This window comes from Protopterus annectens, chromosome 3.part1, assembly GCF_019279795.1.
Source record: "Protopterus annectens isolate FY-2018-M chromosome 3.part1, PAN1.0, whole genome shotgun sequence".
Classification (NCBI taxonomy): domain Eukaryota; kingdom Metazoa; phylum Chordata; order Ceratodontiformes; family Protopteridae; genus Protopterus; species Protopterus annectens.
Window position 1 is genome coordinate 1,814,575,950 of NC_056732.1, and position 21,440 is coordinate 1,814,597,389.

The 21,440-nt window shown below is 40.4% G+C and overlaps 1 gene segment (V, D, J or C); it reads left to right on the forward strand.

The window, feature by feature from the left end:
• Positions 1-21,440, forward strand: part of LOC122798920 — a 399,307-nt gene that overhangs the window by 331,546 nt on the left and 46,321 nt on the right. The window contains 1 exon segment of the C gene segment in view: positions 1,575-1,904. Coding sequence covers positions 1,575-1,904 — 330 coding nt within the window.

Genomic DNA, 21,440 nt, shown 5'->3' on the forward strand with positions numbered 1-21,440 from the left:
ATTGAAAAGGTATTTGTTCACGTTTAGGGATGTACTACTATATCATGGTTTTGAGCAAGAACAGAGCCAGATTTTAGCTAGGAAGTCTTTTAGAGTGGTTTTGAAAGATGGAAAGGAGGGTATAGACCTAATGGATACAGGTAAGGGGTTCCAGGCCTTAGCTACCTTGTATGAGTAGAGACAATGCCCAGCAGATTTGCTGGGTTTGTTGACAGGAGTTTTTGATCACTGAATCACAGTGACCGACTGGGAACATAGTTGTGTAGAATGTTTTTTAGTGCTGGACAGGCAGATGGATGCTGGATTATTGTATAGATGGTAAGAAACTGTGTATATGTTGGTTGATGAGGCAGTTCTAACCAATTTAAGCTTTTCATTGCTATATAGTCATAGGTTCTGAAAGAGGTATTTGCTGTAAATTTAGCAACTTTGTTATAGCATTGTTCAAGTTTTAATTCTTGTGAAGCCTGAAGGTTAGTAAGGATGGGAGTGCCATAAAAAGAGTGGAGAGGAGATACGTAGTGCAAGTGTAGTTTTAGTTGTGTCAGTGAGAACGTTTTTGACTCTGTCAAGCATTCCCTAGTTTTTGATGATTTTTTTAATGTAATTTTGTAGATGCAGGTTGAATGGAAGATTATCATCCACTATCACCCCTGATAATTTGTTATGAGAAGTGACTTTGATGGTTGTATTACTAAGAGCGAGGACTTTAAATTTGTTTTTTTCATGAGAGAGGGGTTTGAGGAAAACAAAGTATTAATTAGTCTTTTTGGGGTTGAGCATGAGTTGTGAGTTATGAAGCCATGTTTCAGTAGCAATTAAAGCTTCCTGAGTAATTTTCTGGAGGTGTACCACATTCTCAAATGTGCAAACGAGAGTAGAATCATCTGCATATTGTATTGGGGTGGCCTGTTAGGTGGATGTATAGAGTGTGTTGGTGAAAATGTTAGACAGGAGAGGACCAAAGATAGAGCCTTGTGGTACTCCAGTGGTGACTGGGAGGTAAGGAAAGAGCATAGAATGTCATTTTACTGACTGATATCTATTGAACAGGTAGCTTATGAACCAAAGAAGGGTGGGCTGAGAGAGACCTGTGAGGACATTTGCTGTGACAAAACCATGTTGAAGGCTTTAGACAAGTCTAGAAATAAGGAAGACAATAGTTTGCCATTATCTTTAGCTTTGCTGACAGTATCTATATAGGTTAGAAGGGCAGTGCTAGTATTATGGGAAGGACAGAAGCCTTGTTGTTTAGGGAATAGGAGTTCTTCCTGCAGGAGATAGTCTAGCAATTGTTTTTGAATACATTATTCAAGTATTTTTGTGAGGGGGATAAGATTGCTGTAGGTCTAAAGTTATTAATGTCTGTTGAAGTTCCTCTTTTCTGCAGGTTACATACTTTTTTAAAACTAAATCTAGTATCTCTGCAGTCATTAAAATGCAGGTCAAATATGATGTTATATCACTATTTTTTAATAAAACTCATTTAATTGAGTGAAACAAACAAAAATGTAAGTTTCCAGAAATGTGACATGTATAATGAACCCCAAGTGATCACACCATTTCCTTCACAGGAGGGTCATTCAAGAAACCCCAGATTTTCCTTCTCCCACCTTCATCAGAAGATATTGCAACTGGTGTGACTGCAACACTCACCTGCCTAGTGAAAGATTTTTACCCCAAAGATATCTTTATCAAGTGGCACCACAACGGAGAGTCGGTCTCAGTTCATGAATACAGTCACACCACAGAGATAAAAGAAGATGGAAACCAGTCATTCTCCGTGTATAGCAAGTTCGACATTAAGATCGATGACTGGAACCATGGTCATTCCTACTCCTGCATTGTCGGTCATGAGTCTCTAGACATGAATATCTCAAGCAAATCCATTGATAAGTCAACGGGTAAACAAAGTTCTGTCAATATTAATGTTTTTCAGTCTGAAAATGCTGGCACTTGTCAATAACGATGTTTGTTAACCATTGTTTGTGTGATGCTGCTATGTGTTACTATTACAGAATATTACAAGGCATGTTATTCATTTGTGAACAAATAAGTGATGAAACACATTGCTTACTGTAGAATTATATTAAAATAAAACATTTTCAGTTGAAATGCAGAAATAAAATGACTGTTCCTCATTGCCATATAACATCCAACGCCGATCAGCTCTTATTGCAGATGCCTATATCATGAAGTATTCTTTGTTCTTACTGCTTTTCATTTCTTGTTCTGAAGTATTTGAAATGTACGCATTATGTTCTCAGACACACATGCGAGCAGACACAAAATCAAGGGACCTTGTATGGACTGGGTTTCTGTAGAGAAACCAGATCATAATTTTATGCTGAACATCTTGCTATTTTAAACTTATCTGTGTCAACAACCCATGAGCGAATGTATCAACAATCAGTATCAACAACCAGTGAGCGAATGTATCAAAAACCCATGAGTGAATGTGTACCTTCATGCCACATTGTCAAGTAGTGTGTCCAAAACAGAGAGTCTGATTCTCAAAAGACTACTAATTCCCAGCTGTGGTTAAATCTGAAAATAAGTCATCACAGAATCCTGTTAATGGGCATTTAGCTCCTTGCAGTCCCACAGCATGTGATGTAGGTTGATCTTTAACTGATGACAACTAAGGTAGTTACTAGAAATGGCTAATCCACAGGGTCACTCAGTGGATGTTATTCTATGGTCTTAGTTTGTCAAATTTAAGTCTAAGGGTGTGTACTGCAGAGAGTGAACTTTCAGGTACAAAAGTGTCTTCAAACAAGTAACCTGTCTCTTGTTCCCAGTAAAAAGTCTAGCTTGGGTGTAGGTTTACTCATCAGCGACAACTTAAGATACAGGGTCCTGGACTTTTGCACCCTGCTGGCTTCAACCAGATCAAGCAACCACATCCTAATATCAGAATGAGGGGACAATGACATTTGGGAACCTGCAGTTATTTTATCTCACTTAGTCCAACTTGCATGAAGGAGAAGAAATATGCGGTGGATATCTACAACATAGGCTACACTTCCAGCAACCAAAATGTCTCTTACTAAACAGCCAGCCAGATTTGGCCAGACAGTACTACTTAGCATTGCTCTGCCCAACATAAAACATGGATTCATCAGTATGAGTTGCAACACATCTGAGCTTGCTTGTAACTCATACCTTTGCTTTGATCTTAGTAAAATGCTATCCTTACCCTAAAGGGTAATCGAATACCAAACTTGTTAGAAGACCTTCGTAGACCTTCTAAATGAAGCAACTGAATGGCTCACCCACAAGCAGGCAATAAATTCCACAAAACTGATGCCTGTTGGGTAAATAACAATAATTAGATGTTCCCAGATGTGTCTTATAATAATACCTACCCTCTTCTCTAACAGATTACATGTGCTGACTTGTAACTTACACCGCTGCCTCAGTCTTTGCAAAATTACACTTCCTGACCCCTAAGGGGGGAATCAAACTTCTTAGACTGTCCTAACAGAAACTACACTGCTGCAAATAGTGACCCAATTAAACTGCTGATGAGGTTAATACAAATTATATGATATAAGTAATAGCTACATTTAAAACTTTATACCGTTAAGGCATAACTACACCAGAAAATTAAAAAAAAAAAATCCTGTGGTGGAATTATAAAATCAACAAGTTATACCTTAGGAAGAAAATGTAATGTGCAGTTTTCAAAAGGAATTCAAACCCTGGTCAATTCAGACTAAATTCAGCATTACCAACTTACCAAATCAGTTACACCTCACTACAAAGTGAACTTAATTTCTAAAGTCAAAGACAATAATAAAGTCTTAAATTGTATAATGAAAACTAAAGACTAAAGGGTGTGGATAGTGAATGTGATAGATTACATGCAGATTGTGAAGTAATTCCTAAACTTTATACTGGTAAACATGCTCCCTGATAATTTTATGAAGCCTTGAGATGCAACTGCAATCACCCTACAAATAGCATTAGTGGCACCTCATCTTTCCAAATAAACTAAATACAGCAACAGGTGCAAAACACATGCTCTGTGGCCCACACAATATCATGAACATTTTTGTGTAAGATATCAAAAATAGCCTGTCTAACCCATTAGACATTTTATTAAACACATTAGTACTAACTGGGTATTCTGCTACTCCCTGATTGAATAGACTAGGGAAAACAGCAACTGATATTACTAGTTATAGACCCATCAGTGTCAGCAACATTCATTGTACAGTGATTGAATGCTTTATAATGGATCTTTTCCTCAAAGACACACATGAGCACTTATTAAAAGACGTAAAGCAGCATGGACTTTGCAAAGGCTACAGCCTGTCTGGAAGTTTGGTGGTATTTTTTGAAGAAGCGACACATTACACTTCGTGAGGACTATACATACCACTAATCTAGAATTTTCTGAGGCCTGCAATACCATAGCTCATAAAGGTGTTATAAATAAGACGATCCAGTTTGTCATCAGTGGATGCTTAATCAGATGGGCAAGTAATTAGCTAAATGGGAAAACACATCAAATCAGCGCAGCAGGTTAATAAGGAAATACTGCTGAAGGAAATGATGACATCCCACTATGATACGTACTAGATACATTTTTTTTCAAAGACATATCACCAGGGAAAGGATTGCACATAGCAAATTATGCAGATGACTGCAAACTAGTTAAAGAACATATCATGCAAAGGTCATGCAAGAAATGGCTCACTCAGCACCATTGTTAAATTTGAAATAAATGAATTACGGTTCAGTTACATTACTGGTCAGTCTGTTACAACTGATGTGAAATTAAAAGTCTTGAAACAGTACTAGACAATAAATTAAGTTTTGACCAATGTATAGCAAATGGGGGTCAAAGGCGTACTTGGTAACACACCTGAAATTCAGGGCCTGTTTATTAACATGAAATCATCACACATTTATCATCCTCATTGATTAATTCTATTACTGAATATTTTTGTAAAACAGGTAAACAGATGCCTAGTTAGAACATTCTCAGTTTCTAGAGTTATGATTATTCCCCACATCCTCTGAGATTTTTAAAAAGTAATCACTGCTTGACATAAATCTGTGTTTAGTTCACTGCTTTGTATAAAAATATGTGCTTTGGACATACATTAGATGCAACAAACACTACATCTGAGTGCCTGTTTTTAAATTAAACATAAATAAAAGAAAACATGGAATAGATACATTAAAAGTTCAATGTATTTACAAATTTCAGCAGGGTGAAGCACTGATCCACATGGACTTTTTTACAGGCTGAGGCTGGGATTACTGACTGATTAAGTGACTTGGTCAGATTCAGACAGTGGGCAAACAGAGGCTGAGGCACAACTGTAATAGGGTGGGGTTAAGGAGGCGGCTGCCTTTAGTGCAAGCTGTTAGGTGGTGCATCTAGCACATGCTGATCCTGTGCAGTACTGCTATTGATTTATGAAGCCACAAGCATATCGTGGCTTCATAGAAGAATGCTAGTACTGCATTTGCTGTCATGTCAGAATGGCAAAGTAGCAAAACATTCGATGCATGAGTGTGGCATGGAAACTCTTAGCCACCAGTTTTTTACACTTACATAAGCACAGAAGAGCTTTTTTGTTTGTTTGTATTTTTTTTTTGTGGTCTTCAGCTTAGAGAAGACTTTTTTTATGTCCTCAACTTTGACTTGAGGGGGGGCAGTTTGGAGAACTACATATACTGTAGATAACTTAACTAGAGAGAGTTCTGGCTGAGGAAATCAAACCTAAGCAGTTAATCCACAAACTAACCTTGACCACGGATGATGGGACCCACTACTGGAACCATGCCAAGGGTTAGTCCTTGCCAGTAACTGCCTGTTAGCTGGGTGACCCACATCACATCGCTAGGCCCAGTACAAAAACATCTTGGTGATGTCACTATGTGGACTTACCATCCACAAGGTGATGGGTGAGGTTCAGGTACAATGCCAATTAAGTGGCAGGTAGGAACACAATGAATTAAGATGGACTACAACTTATCAGTGGAAGCTGGATCTTGGGACAGGTAACCTCACCTCGGTGCTGGTGAATGAGCCAAACAGATGCTGTTTATTTTACCTCTACAGACAGCAATGGTTCTTAAACCAGGCTTCTTGAGAAGAGTTGGTCTATTTTCTTCTTAGAACTTTATCCTCAGGAGATGCCATGGATATTGGTGTGGATTCTCACACGTTCCCATCTGGACACTGTGCCAGTAAAGGCAGAAAGCTGTCACAATGAGAATGTGAGGCATAGAAAGGACAACTCTGCCCATTAGTGTGCATGCACCTAACGTTTATTTAGAGTATTCAGACTTCTTAGAAAACAAGTGCACTGTCACCTACTGATTCATAAGATCAAGTGGGAAGCTTCAGAGCCTGCATGGGAAATGAAGGAAATATCCACAGAGGTGAAACTGTGAAGAATGGCTTACCTAATTTGAATTAGGCAAGTGACTTATTATAGACTTCTGTTGTAGCACAGACTACTCATATCAAATGTCATGTTTGAACACAAGGATGCTCATAAATGCACTTGGTAGCAGAGCACCTTGGACCAAACATCATTACCTGAGTTTGTTGTCATGTTATTAGACCTGGGGCCATTTATTCTGGACACTCTTGTCAAGAGAGACACTGAGCTTTAAGTTAAGTCAGATGCCCAGCATGTCGTGGGAACACCTACCTGCTGCTTACTGTGCAAGATCACCTCAAATTTCATAGGATCTTAGGATCACAGAAAGTTACTAGGCTAATGGTCCCAGGGCCCTTACAATCCTAGCCAAGTTATCATTGTTTCCACAATCAGTACATATTGAACTTGTCCAAGAGAGACACAGGTGGAACCCCTGGGGTGAATTTGAGGCTACCCATCCAATTGTCCAGATTGCATTTGAAGAGGGCCAGTGAGGTGCACTGTTTGATATGAAGTGGGTGTCTGTTCCAAAGGTGTGGTAACCTCTGGGAGAAAAAGCTGACCCTCCAGCATGTTCTAGTAATGTCACAGACCAGGTTAATGTCTTTAGAGTGAGTAACCTGTGTGCCATTTGACTTGTGGCTATGCAGCATTTCCAATAAAGCAGGGTCACAGATTGCCCTATACACAAGGCAGAGATCACCTCTGAGTAGTCTGTATTAAACAGAATAAAGTGACAGTGATTTCAGCCGATCCACATAGGACAGATGCTGAAGACGTTGAATTTTCCTTGTGAAGAACCTTTGTGGTCTCCCCAGTTGCTGCAGGTGCTTGGAAAGTTACATACCAAAAGGGGTGTTGTACTCAGTTATTGGCCTGATGAGGGAAGAGTACAGAGAGGTTATAATTTCTTTTTTTCTGGAATCAATGCCCTTACTTATGAGGTGAACAAATTAGAATGCCCTTATGCCCTTCTTACCACTGTGGAGACATGGTGATCAAAGGTATGGTTGCTGTCAACCTGTGTGCCCAGGTCTCTCACCACTGAGGCCATACTTAGGGTGTTGCTATTGATGTGGTAGTTAGCAAGAACATTGCTCTTACCGAAAGGGATGATGATGATACATTTTTTGTATTGAGTTTAAGGCCATGACCTTGGCACCAATCATTTGTTTGCATAAGACCCTCTTGTAGGATGTTGACATCATTTGGAGATTCTATGATGGCTCCCAGTTAGCAGTCATCAGCAAACTTTGTCAGAAACTGACCTTCAATTGTTCCTTTTACTTCAGAGAAATGGATTCCAAACAGTAGAGTTCCCAGGACTGATCCCTGTGGAGCACCACTGGCTATGAGTCTGCTGTTGAAGGTGGAGACCCCTATTTTGACTGTATGGGTTCTATCAGTGTGCCAGTTTGTGACCCATCTAATGATATAAAGGTTGATACCTAGCTGGGTGAGTTTGTCAATAATGCCAGACTAGGAGATAGTGTCAAAAGCCTTGGCTAAGTCTAGGTAGACTGTATGCACATATTTCCCCTTGTCCAGGGCCTTGGTGACTGTTGCTAAGAAGTCCACCAGGTTTAACAGGCTTAATCTCCCTTTGACAGATCCAAACTGAGTAGGGTCAAGTGTTTGGAGATATATATATCTTTGTTGATAAGGTCCATGATGATTCACTCCATGGCCTTGCAGATAAGGCTAGTCAGGCTAATATGTCAGTGGAAGCACCAAGTTTGTGCAAGGGGATAACAGTGGCCATTTTTCATTCAGCTGGGATGAAGCCGGTGCTTAGACTATGATTGAAAAGAGTACCCAATAGTGTTGCTAATTCTTCTTGTAGCCCATGTAGGATGAAGCCAGGGATGTTATCAGGTCCTGTAGATGCTGTGTTTTTGGCCTTAGAGAGGGCATTTATGACCTGCTCTTTAGAGATACAGTGTAGTGGACAGGTGGTAAGGATGTCATGGATAAGTGTGGTGGGGACAGGGGAGTAAAGTATACACAGAACCTTTCAGCTAACAGGTTAGCTATGTCCTCAGGCTCAGTATATGTGGTATCATTAACTACCAGCTTGGCACAAATCTGGGCTTTCCTTTTAGTTTACGGATATAACTAAAGCATGCATTATGATTGCCCTTAGTTGAGGAAGATAATTTGGATTCATAATTTGCTTTGGAGGACTTCACAAGAAGTTGTATCTGCTTGTTTAAGCTGAGGAGGCAGTGTTTCCAGTTTAGGGCTTGCTCCCTCTTACTCTTAGACAACAATGTCTACCTCTTACTGCAAAGCCTGTTAATGGCTGTTGTCCACCAGGTAGGTTTGCTCTTCCTTGAAGAGCTTGTTTTGGTCCTATAAGGTATGGCTGAGTCAATGCAGTTATACAGGTGTTTGTATAAAGCATTTGTGTAAAATGCAGCATAGTTGCCAATTCCATCTGAGGGGGGGACGTATAGTGAAGCTATTCATACCATTCCATAAGAGGTTATAATCTGATGTGGAGAAGTTTTTAGTCTAGTTGCTGTTGGCGGGGGGGGGGGGTCAGGTGTGTTAGTTACTTCAAATCTGACTGATTTGTGGTCAGATCTCACCAGGGAAGACCTCACAGTGGGGGTGCTACACCGGTCCCCCATATTGATAAGCACCAGATCCAGGATGTTGGCTCCCATTAGGAGGGTGTCAACCAGCGGGTCCAGGGCATTGGAATTAACGAAGTTGAGGAGTCTTTGGGCAAGTGAATTTGAGCATGAGTAACTTACCCAGTGGGTAGTTGAAGTCACCTAGAACCATGGTATTCAGATGTATTTTGATAGACTCAAGTAGATCCAAATAGGCAGAGTGGGTGTCCTGATTCATGGAGGGGGTCCTGTAGCTAGCAATGACTTGGACAGGTCTTCCCAATAGTTAATTGCACCTGACGTTTCTCCAGAGACTCATACTGTTTAACCAATTTGGAGGTGTATTTATCTTTAAATAATATTGATACACCACCTCTTTTAGTTTTCATGCCTTCAGGCTGTGGTCTGAATGTATGGCAGAAGGTGTAACCCGGTAGGACTGGGGGTGCACTCCACAGTTGTGAACTAGGTCTCCTTGATTGCACAAATGCATCTTCCAAGATGTGGACTACTTCCAGTGGGTGCAGTTTCATGTTAAGTTTCCTAGTGTTTAGCAACATAACCCTGAGGTTGTTTTTTAATGAAATGTTTACATTGGGAATTTTTTCCTTATGACTTTGCCTAAAAAAAGGTACTATGGGGATGAGAAGAGCCTTTGCTATTAGCCAAAATCCCAGGGGTGACAGATGAAGACCATCTCTGGCAGAGCATTGAGGTCTTGTTGATCACGTCATCCCAGGCTGACAGAAACTGGATCCCCTTAGAATGACACCAGAAACTAAGCCAATTGTTGAAGTCAATGATTTTCTGTTTATATTGTGATATCATCCTAGGTAAGGGTGATATACTGCTCAAGGCGAGGAACATACCCGTCTGTGACACATGATCAGAGAGTTCAGTCATGACCGAATCATAATGGTACTTGTTGAGAGACTTGAGTGCCTGTGTTATCTGACGAATCCTCGTACCAGAATGACAGCTGATCGTGACTTTCTCCTTGTTCAGCCTGGTGAGGGGTACATCCGTGAGTCTCACTATAGAGTCTCCTATGAGTAAGATATTTGGAGTGGATGTGCATTGCTTTATGGGCTTTGATGTGAGACACTTGTGTTTGCGTCATTATGTGTATTGTGTGTTTTGGATGTTATGGTTGGTTTAGTATGTGTGTGTTTTGGAGGTCTCTGGTGTTAGGGTAGATATTTTTGTGAGCACCTCCACTTATATTGGTGTATATGTATGTTGTGTGCCATGAGTAGGAGTTGTGATAGGTGGGCTGACAACCTGCTCTTTATTGCTAGCTATTGCATGAGAGGTCTTTGATTCCAGATTCATAATGTAGGTGCATCTCTCACAAATGGTACAGGAATGATTTAGACATAGGGAATTGTCAGTGTACATGAGGTAGTTGCTATACTGCCTCAGTAGACCCATGTCAATCAGGCTGGTGCAAGAAATGGAGGGAAACTGATATTTCATGGTCCTAGGAATAATCTTGGTCTGGCTATAACAGTTGAAGGAAGGATTACAGCAGGGGCAGGTATTAGTAGGTTTGGGTGCGAGGTGCTCTGGTTTAGATAATATTTGGGAGGCTAGAGAGCAGGCGTCTGTAACTGGAAATCCCTTTGCACAGTAGTGCATGATGCTGGGTGATGCGCAAACAGGCGCAAACAAGCACAAACCAGTTCAATTACTGGCTATTTAAAGCAGAAAAAACAGCCAAAGTTCAAATTATCCAATAAAAATGCTCTAAACAGAGCCCTGCAACAGTAACTCTAACTAGATTAGACCAAACAGTACCTTCCTTCCATGAGGGCACAGCTGGACCTCTCCAAACAAAGATTAACTGTTTTACAAGCTTCAAAGGTCACAAACAGGACTAGATTCAACGAAAACCTGAACCTAGTCTATGCTAGTGTTTTTCAAGTGCAACAACTAAAATGAACAGAAAAGGCAGATTAACAGTAATTACAGTTATAAGAGGAATTCTATTAGCAGACAATCTAAAAATGCAGTAAAATGCAGTTGCACAATTTAAGCAAACAGATATATAGCAAATATTGTTTTAGTTAATCAGAAGTGCAGAAAACAGTTGAAAATAAGCATTTATCTTCTGTAGTCTTTCAAGAGGTATTTGGAAAACAGTAGAGCAAGGGCAGAATGACTAACTCACTGCAGCTTTGAACAAACAAACCTGCAGAAGACATTTTCCTTGTATCTGGCTAGGTCTGTAATAGGAAGTCTAAACAGATTTTGTTTAAGACCTCAATAACTGAACAAGTGACAAAGACCTGTAGCCATACAGTGGCCAGTACATGCCACATCAGTAATTCTAAGGTGCCTTGGCATCACTGACAGTGAGACAAGTAGAATAAAGAAAGAGGCCTTCTTGTCTCTTGAGCTGGCTGACAAGTACAAACAAGCCAGGATGACTTGAAGGCCTGAGTGTGGAAGGAGTTTGGTAAAAACATGCAAAAAGCCATTTAGTTAATGAGAAAGGGGAGAAGGGATGCCATGCACAGGGCACTGGTGAGATGTGGCAGACCACTTTGTGGTACGCCTGAATTCAGTGGCTATACACTTCTGTCAAGAGTCAGTACCAGATGCAGATAATAGACTTGGATCCACTTCAGTCAATGACATCACTGCTGTGATTAATCAGTCCCACTGTGATACATCTACAGGAATGGATAAGGTCCATCTAGCTCATTGAAAATGCTTTATATTACCAGAGAGTCATTGTTATCACATCCTTTCAATGTTTCCTGGAAGGCTGAGACAGTACATCTGGATTGGCAAACCAGAGTAGTGGTCCACATTTTCAAAATGGGGGGGGGGGGTATGATATGCTCTACTTATAAAATAATGGCACTCTTCATCTTCACTAAAGCAGTATATGTGAGGTTGCTGGAAATGAGATTGCAACTAATAGCTAAGATTATTGTTCCAGAGTTTCAAAATACTGGCTAAGGCCCTCACTACTCACATGGTGACTTTTTAGAGAGAGTCCAACTAATGGACAGTACAGTGTAACAAACATTTTAATCCCCAAACTGGATCAAATTAAGATGGCTGTTCTTAATGCCAGATGTCAAAATAACAAATTGCCTGAGTTTGAGGCTCTCCTGCATTTGGAATATGTCCATGTTTATGCAATTGGTGAGATATGGTTTAAATGTAAACAGGACACTCTCTAACCCTAACCCTGGGTTTTGCAACTTTCATGCCTTCATGCCTGATGGTAGCTATGGTGGTGCCTCGGTATTTGTCAAGGTCTGTATCACCTCTAGGCAGATTCCACATACCCACAAACTGAACACATAGAGCTCCAGATCACCCTAAACAAAAGCAAACTATCTACTCATAGTCTATTACAGGACACCTTTTCTGTCTGTCTCCTGATGATCATATAAGATTCCTAAATGTACTAAATGAAATCCCTATTAAACATTATATTGGGAGACTTTAACTACCCCTCAATTAATCGGAGCACCTAAACCTCCAATGTAGAATATGTCCGGATGCACTTAAACCGAACAAACAGAACAAACCCACTAGAAGAAATAATATCCTTGATCTGGTCCTTACAAATATAAACACTTCATGCACTATTCCCGTGGTATCTCCTTCCTTGGTTAAGCTGGACCAGAAACTTATGATATTCACCTTCAAAGTCCATAAGCCTCTTACAGCATATATCTCTGAATTCAAATATTTTGAAATGCACTAATCCCTTCTAATTTTATGATGCGGTTTCAGAAAATTCACCCACTTAGATAAATGCATAGAGTTGGCAGTCCCAACCTGAAAAATATAATGGGAAATAAAAAAAGAAATCACCCTACTGGTCCACAGACATAAGTAAACTTCACAACAAACAGAAAAAATCCTTAAAATTGTATAGCAGATCCAAAATCCTGCATAACAAGGATAGTATCAAAAATAACCTGACCCCCGGGCTTATAAACTGTCTCCTTGGCACAGAGGGATTAACACGTGAGTGTACCCTTGATGAGCCCTATTTGACTAATTGCATGGTGGTTGAAGGGACTGATTGGGAGGGGATGGGAGTGAGACCGATGCTGGCTTGCCCATCCTGAGAGGAGGGAGGCAGCCTAACTTTGCCCCAGTTGCAGTATTAACAGGGTGGCAAACAGCACGCTGAAAGCAATATACCACCTGGCTGGTAAATATCACCTCTGTGAAAACTTACATGCACCTCCCATGGGCAGCTATTGTGGAGCTGGAAAGGCTGCTGCAGGATAGTGGCGCAGAGCATACCCTTCGGCAGCAGTATGATATCACACCAGCATTCTTGTGTTTCTCAACCTGCCCTGAAAGTTGGTTAGGTTGAGCCAAGGTGGGTTCAGTAGGCCCAGTGAATGAGGATCAGCTGATGGCCAACTGCAGGGAAGAAAATGAGAAATAAAAATAAGTATTACAAATATTACTAAGAACTTGAAAAATACTACTTAGTCTACTAAAACAACCTTTGAACACTGGTTAAAGTCTGAAGCTAAGGAAAATTATGAATCCTTCTTTAGCTCATAGGAAACTTAGGAACAACACCAAGCATTGCTCTGAACTCATTCAACATGGCACCTCCCATTCAGGCACAATAGATATTGCTGGTATATCAGCAAACAAATTCAGTGTTAACTTTACCCCCCCCCCCCGAGACGTCTGTCTAAATCCACAAAGAACATGAATCCCTTATACCCCCTAATAGCACAAAGGAAAATATACTGAAATTGCTGTCTAAGCCAAAAATACTTCTTTCATGGTGCTGACAGTATACCTGGATGTTTAATAAATAGTGCAAGCTGCTGTCACAGAGACACTTGTAAAACTGTTCAACCTAAGTCTAGCCTCAGGTTTTGTACCTGAAGTTTGGCGTAGCACACTGGTGATGCCCCTGCATAACAGTAGCCCTAGCACAGACCCTGGGGATTACAGAACCATCAGCCTAATCAGCTTCATCTAGAAAGCTTTGGAATGTATTATAACTGACCTCATAAACTATGACATGAAATACCTCATTAGGCTTGATCCTCAGCAGTTTGGCTTCATCAAGGGGAAACTCCTGCCTAATGAATCTGGCTAACTTATTTGAGAGGGTTACACAGGCTGTCAACAGTGGTCATCCTGTTCATATGGCATATCTTGACCTGGTCAAGGCATTCAACACTAAACCATCAGTTATATCACCTCCGACAGTGTAGGGTTTCAGTTCCTACCACTCTTTCAGACCTAATATGGAAAATGGTGGTCTTATTGAGTGGGGCATGTCCGCATTCCTAGGAAATCATCTCACTTCCTGACTCTTAATCAGGACAGTGACCTTGAACTTATCCGTATCTTTTTCAATGTAACTGAAACTTTATACCACATCATACCTCACCCACATCACCTGCAGCCCATGAGGCATATCTAAACAAACTGACATCCCTCCCTATCAAGCCTAACACTGTTCTCTTGGATGATATATGTCATTCCTCCATTAACAGGGGGAAACCTACACCACCTGAAATAAATTAGTGCAAAGATTCCCAGATTTCATTAATACTAGCTCACTAGACTATCTGGTTCTCATCCTAACAAGGGTTCAAAATATTGGACTTAGTTCTCACTAATATTGCCACCCTATAATAGCTGTAGCTGGCCACTGTTTGGTAACATTAATTATGAGGGTAAAACCTGACTTACTACAAAACCCTTCTGTGTTTAGAGACAACTCTAAGCAAACCTAATTCAGCTAACCTAATGAAATTTAAGCATCCTCCTCACCTTGATTACCTCATGTTACCTGCTGGCACATTTTTTGAATAATTTCTATACCAACTTCAAAGCACCTGTCCTCATAAGACATAAATACAATGCCAGATTCATGAATAAACCCTGTGGTGGACTTCAGTACAAACAAATTATACAATAATAATAAGAAACACATAGCCCATTAAAGCCAACTTACTACACCAGCATCTGGAGATGAACTCAAAAAGATAAAGAAAGAACTGAGAAGCAAAATCAAATCCTCCCATAACAACCTTCTCTCTGCTTCACAGCATGGCTTTAGACTATCTCTCAGCACCACCACAGCCCTCCTATCACTCACAGATATAGTTAACCACCACAGAAACAATGGTCTGCTTGGATCCTCCATATTCTTAGACTTATCAAAAGCCTTTGATGTGGTTAACCACAGCATTCTTCTCAATTCTCTATCTAGTATAAACATAAGCCCCTCCTCTATTGCTTGGTTTAACAGCTACCTATCTGGTCATCAACAAACGGTTCTCTGGAAAGACCAACTATCCCCCCCCTATTGCCAGTTACCATAGGAGTCCCTCAAGGGTCTATTCTCGGTCCCTTACTGTTCTCCTTATATACTCAACACACCACTTTATCCTCACCCTCTGTGTCAGTAGTACAATATGCAGATGACACCACCCTTATTTGTGCCACCTCCACATTACATGAACTTCAGTCCTTAACCCAGAACTACTTCATCGCAGAAACATGTTTCACCAATATCAAACTTCTCAATCCCAAAAAAAAACAAACTTATATTTGGCCCAGGAAAACCACCACCCCTAATTGATAACTTCTCCATCAAATCCAAAGACAACACTCAAATCAGCCCTACTACACACAGAAAACTGCTAGGTGTTGAAATCGACAACAATCTTAAATTTGACATCTACATTACTCAAACCATCAAGAAAGTTAACAAAAAACGTGGACTCCTTTATAGGAATAAACACTTTATGACTAATAACACCAAAGCAACCATTGCAAGGACCTATCTCCTATCCATCCTTTTATATGCCTCTCCCATCTTAACTAATCTCCGGCAAACTGACCTAAATAAAATGGAATCTTGTTACAACAAAATCGCTAAATTTGCTACCGAATCCCCTTATAGGTCCCATCACTGTCTGTCACTTAAGCAAGTCAACTGGTTGGAGCTACCTCATATGCTACTACTCAACCAACTATCTACTGCTCATAAACTCTGCTACTTTCCCAACCTAACCTCTGCACTACAGGAACTCATACAACCACACATCCCCACTAGAATTCTTAGATCCAGCAAACAAAACCTCATAAAATTCATCAAGCACAGAAATGATGCTGGCAAATCCCTTTTTGCCAGCACCATTGCCAAAAAATGGAACACCCTACCAAGCCATACAACCTCTACCACCTCCACTGCTCAGTTTAAAAAACTCCTGAAAAAACATGTTCAGAATAATTGGCTATGCTCATGTCATTCACCAGGCTAACCCTTAAAAGGTAACTCCTCTGTACCCCAACTACTCTGACAGTCGGTTTCATGAATACGAAATTCTGCCTCTTTTTAGGTCTTTTGAGTAGATGTCTTTTGATACTCTATACCTCAATGTTTGACTTTTGTATGAACTGTTAATTTAATGTATTTCATACTTAATGTATCATCTCCTTGTGTGTATGCATTGAAAGCTCTCATAAAATGAAACAAATATTCCATGTAATTGCCTGTTATTCTATGTATGTGTGTTTGGAGCTTATCTCCCCGTGCCTCCACTGAAAATGGACCTGTGTCCAGTTGGACTTTCCCTGTTATCAAATGTAAAATAAAATAAAATAAATAAATTGAGAATTGCTACCTCAGCTAAGGAAAATCACAAAGCTTTCTTTTGCTTTGTCAGAAACATTAGAGGTAATGTTTGGCAATTCTCAGAGCTAATACATTAACAACATTCATAAAGAGTAGTTACTAGCAGTTTCTCCTACTGATCAGGCCTAGGAGCACTTTATTTTTAGTATTTATTTCTTTAAGGCTGACATGAAGGGCCAGTGGCTGACCACATTTGCATATGATTGCAAACTTGGAGGTACTATTAACTCACCAACTGATTTCCAGATTCTTCAGGAGGAAGTAACACTCATTAATAAATGGAACCTGGACCATGGTCTACAACTAAAGGGCAGGAAATGTAACACTGTGACTTTAGGCAAACTGGGCACCCATGTACCTACCACATAGGTGACACCCCTTTGAATGTTGACTCTGCTATTAGGGACTTGAGCACTTTTGTTGTCAATTAACTATCCTATGCTTACCGTGTATCCACTGTTGTTAGGAAATCCTTTTAACTTGCAAGGCTGTTTACCAGGGGGCAGTTCTTCCAAATCTAAGGAAGTTATTATTCATGTCTACTCCTCTCACATCAGGCCATAATAGAGTATAATGGCCCTTTAGAATGTACCTTTCTAAACATATGACCTAGCTTGAGAGACTGTGGTGTTTTCACACCAAGATAATCAAAGGCATGATTTCCTTAAACTACCCAGGCTGTCTTAAAGTGCTGTCTCTTCTGTTTCCTACAGACTCTAATCTTGCATGACTACCTGCACATCTGCAAAAGTAACTCTTAATTTCCACCGAAACATAAATAGGACCTACTTGCAAGATAGAGATATATCAAAGAGAATCCATCTTTTATGGAATAGACTTGCTTGTGATGTAAAGCAAAGTAGCTCCTTGACCCTCTTTAAACGTAACTTGGAAGAATGAATGGACAATTGTAAATACACCATGGGTCTGATCCCTCAAGCCGTCACTGTAAGAGGTTGAAACTAGGTATAAATTAGTCATAACAATGGGTACCTAAAATCTGTAGTATTGTAGTTAGTCTACTAATGTTCCTCTGGATCAACAACTTAGTATTGACCTATGGACTTCATACAGGAATTGTAAGTAACCTAATGGTTTAACATAGATCCCTGTGTAATAAAATGGCTAGCAAACTTGTTAAAAGACAGAACCCACACAGTACAAATGACAAGCACCTCATCAGAAAATATGAATCTATCCAGTGGTGTTCTCCAGACTCAGTATTGGAACCCCTCCTTTTCGTCATTTACTTTTCTGATCAATAGACTGGGAAGCAGGACCTCTGGATAAATAAGTCCGCAGGTGACTGCAAATTGGGAGTTACTGTCAAGTCCCCCCTCTGATATCCTAAACTTTCAGTAAGAACTCACATTAGTATACACCTGATGTTCTGAAAATGGGCTGAAATTAAATACAAAATAGTGCAATATAGTCACAACCCCTGTCCTCAGCATACAGTAGACACAATATCCCACTACAAAATGTAACTTTTGTTATGTACATTGGAACATGAGGTGATAATTGCCTCTCTTTTGTTCATCATATGACAAAATCTTTCTAAGCCCAGTTTATTGCAAAGGAAGTATCATTCAGAGCTAAAGTCATCATCATTACCTTCTATTCAGCATTTATTTCACCAGTTGTTGAGAGTAATGTATCTCACTAGACATATCAAACAATTAGGAAGACTCCAGAGGTTCATAACTAAGACTATTGTTTGCTTAAAGTGCCTGAGCTACCAAAAGAAGCTGGAAGAACATTCTTCATTCAGTATCCTGTAGACGCTTAAGGAGATCTATGTCTTGCATTCTGTGCCATTAGAGATCCAGTTGTCTTGGCTCTCCTATATCTTCATAGGTCTAACAGTTCCACAAATACCAGTATAAGAGACCTAAATTCTCACCAGCAGATAAACTATAATAAGAGAGAAAGATTCATCATGCAGCTTCTGGAACAGACTGCCCCTGCAGAATTATCAGTGTGACACATTATCTTCCTTCAAATGATGCTTGGATGATTGAATGGACACCCAAAATGTACCCCTGAATTGACTGACCTAACCCTTTTGGAAAAAGGTGGGACCAGCCCGTGGACAGGTACTGACAAGGTGTAAATGGTGTTGAGACTCAATTACCTTGAAATTCCTGTGAACCTATGAGGAGCACTGCAAATTCTGTCTTGATCATGGAACACTGGATTAGTTCTTTGCTTCTTAACAGACACTGGATGACCTACTGGTTTTGCTGGTAAAGTCTGCACATTTTGTGGACTTAGTGAATGTATATCACTGTGTAACCCAGAACATCTTGTATCTACTAGAGTGACAGTAGTGCTGAGTCCATGACCACTGCCCATACTACTCTTTCACTGTACTTGAAGAGTGACAACTGCGTCTGCATTCTCTTTAAGTCAGATGTGATTAGAACCCTGTGGAAGACCCAGGACACATTGGAGGGATTATATCTCACAGCTTGCCTGGGAGTGCCTAGGTACTCGCAGGCTAAAATGAATTCTGCTGTTGCTGATGTGATAGAAAAGCCTGATCTACCTTGTTTAATTTGCTTACACTGCAATCTCCACCAGGGCAAGCAGTTTAGGAAATGGATGCATGGAAGGATGGGTGGCCAGATGGATTTATTTTCCAAAGACTGACTATAGTTTAGAATAAGCCACTACAAAAATTCATGTGTAGATCCTCATTAAGAGTTGTCAAAAGAATCATTATATATACATGAGTAACATAAAGTATCAACAGAGGATAACAGCAGTCAAACTTTTAGAAGACAAACTGGTCACAAGTTTAACAGCTAAACCTCTGAACTTATGACCCTAGATGATGCAGAAGGGAAAATAAAAGACAAAGGGATGGATAATGAAACTTAGAAATAAAGTGCAGTGGATGGAAGAACCGGGCATTGAAAATATGAGTTTGCTAAATAAATATTCCTGTTCGGTATTCACAACAGAAGAAAATGTAGATTCACCAAAACTGGGCAGAATTCTGTTTGCTTGGAAGGATAAAGCCCTGACTATGACCCACATTATAAAAGCCTTGACTATGACCCACATTATTAATATTACGTTAGTAACTCAGGTAAATTTTGCATCTGATGGGGAGGAATAATGAGGAGAGCCTTGCCTTGGGAGAAGGTATGGGGGCATCTACCTAAGCAAACCTCCATGGTAGAACAAGTAGTGGGGAGACCAGGATCATGTATGGAGACGGACAGGTTTTTGGTTTAACACACACACACACACACACACACACACACACACACACACACACACACACACACACACACACACACACAAACACACACACCCTGCACGATTTCCCTTAGATGTCATATGCACATGTTGTGGAGTGGTGAGAGGTGCATAACTAAAAATCCTGATAGATAGCTGGATAATATCTTCAGTGACTGTCTCTTGCCCTGTGAGAATGGATTGTCTCTTGCCCTGTGGGAATAGATTGTCTCTTGCCCTGAGGGAATGAATGGGCTGGGAGTAGCTCTAACCCAATGGAGAACGAATCAGCCAATAGACTGCAAACACTGGAAGGCTCTCAGACATCAGTGATAAAACAATTACTCAGGATAACAAATTATTCATACCCATCACACAAGGGAGTCCTGAAAAAAATCAACAATTAAAGGTGTACAAGGCAATATGGCCTGATAGAATTCACCCTAGGGTTCATAGGTTCATAGGTTCATACTAGGCTATCTGCCCTAGGGCATTTATAAGCCTAGCCAGAATGTGTTTGGCTTTCCCCACCCATTTTAAATTAATTTTGCTATGCCCTTTTTCGAGGTTAGTATACTGTGCCTCTGTCTAACAGTGACACAGAAGTGATACCCGGGGTAAACCTATGATCTCCCATCCACTCATCAAGATTCCTCTTGAAGAGAGTCAATGAGGGACTCTGTCTAACCTGGACTGGGATTTTATTCCAGAGTGAAGGGAGCCTCTGGGTTATGAATCTGTCCCTCCAGCATGTCCTATTTATTTCAGTGCTGAGGTTCAAGTCTCTCGAGCACGTAGCTCGATGGGATTTGGATTTTCTGAGTTGCAGCATGTCCATTAATTCCGGGTTGGACATGGCTTTATACGTCAGGCACAGATCGTCTCTGAGCAGGCGGTATGCCACTGAATAGAGCTGGAGTTTCTTTAACTGGGCAGCATATGGCATCTGTTTGTGCCCTTTGATCCTCTTGGTGAGGTACTTTTGGGGTCTTTCCAGTTGCTGCAGGTGTCTGGTAAGGTACATCCCAAAAGGGGCATTGTACTCAATTATGGGCCTGATGAGGGATGAGTAAAGAGGCACGATGACCTCCCCTGATTTAGATGTGAATCCCTTCATGATTAGGTGGGCTATATAAAATGTTTTTCTAACCACTTTGGCCACGTGGTTGTCAAATGAGAGATTGCTATCAACTTGGGTCCCCAGGTCCCTAATGACTTCTTCTGTACTTAATGGATTACCACCTATGTGGTAAATTGTGGGCACTTTGTTTTTGCCAAAGGGGATGACTATACACTTTTTGGCGTTTAGCTTGAGGTCATGGCTCTGGCACCAGATGTCTGTTTCTAGGAGGCCCTTTTGGAGGATGCTTGTGTTAAAAGATAACTGAAAGATGAAGAGGTAATGATAGTAATTAACTTTTAACAAGTCATGGGAGGAGGTTAACATTGCTGAAGGCTGGACTCTGGGAGTTATCATTCTCTCTCACAAGACTGAGAAAAAGAAAGAGG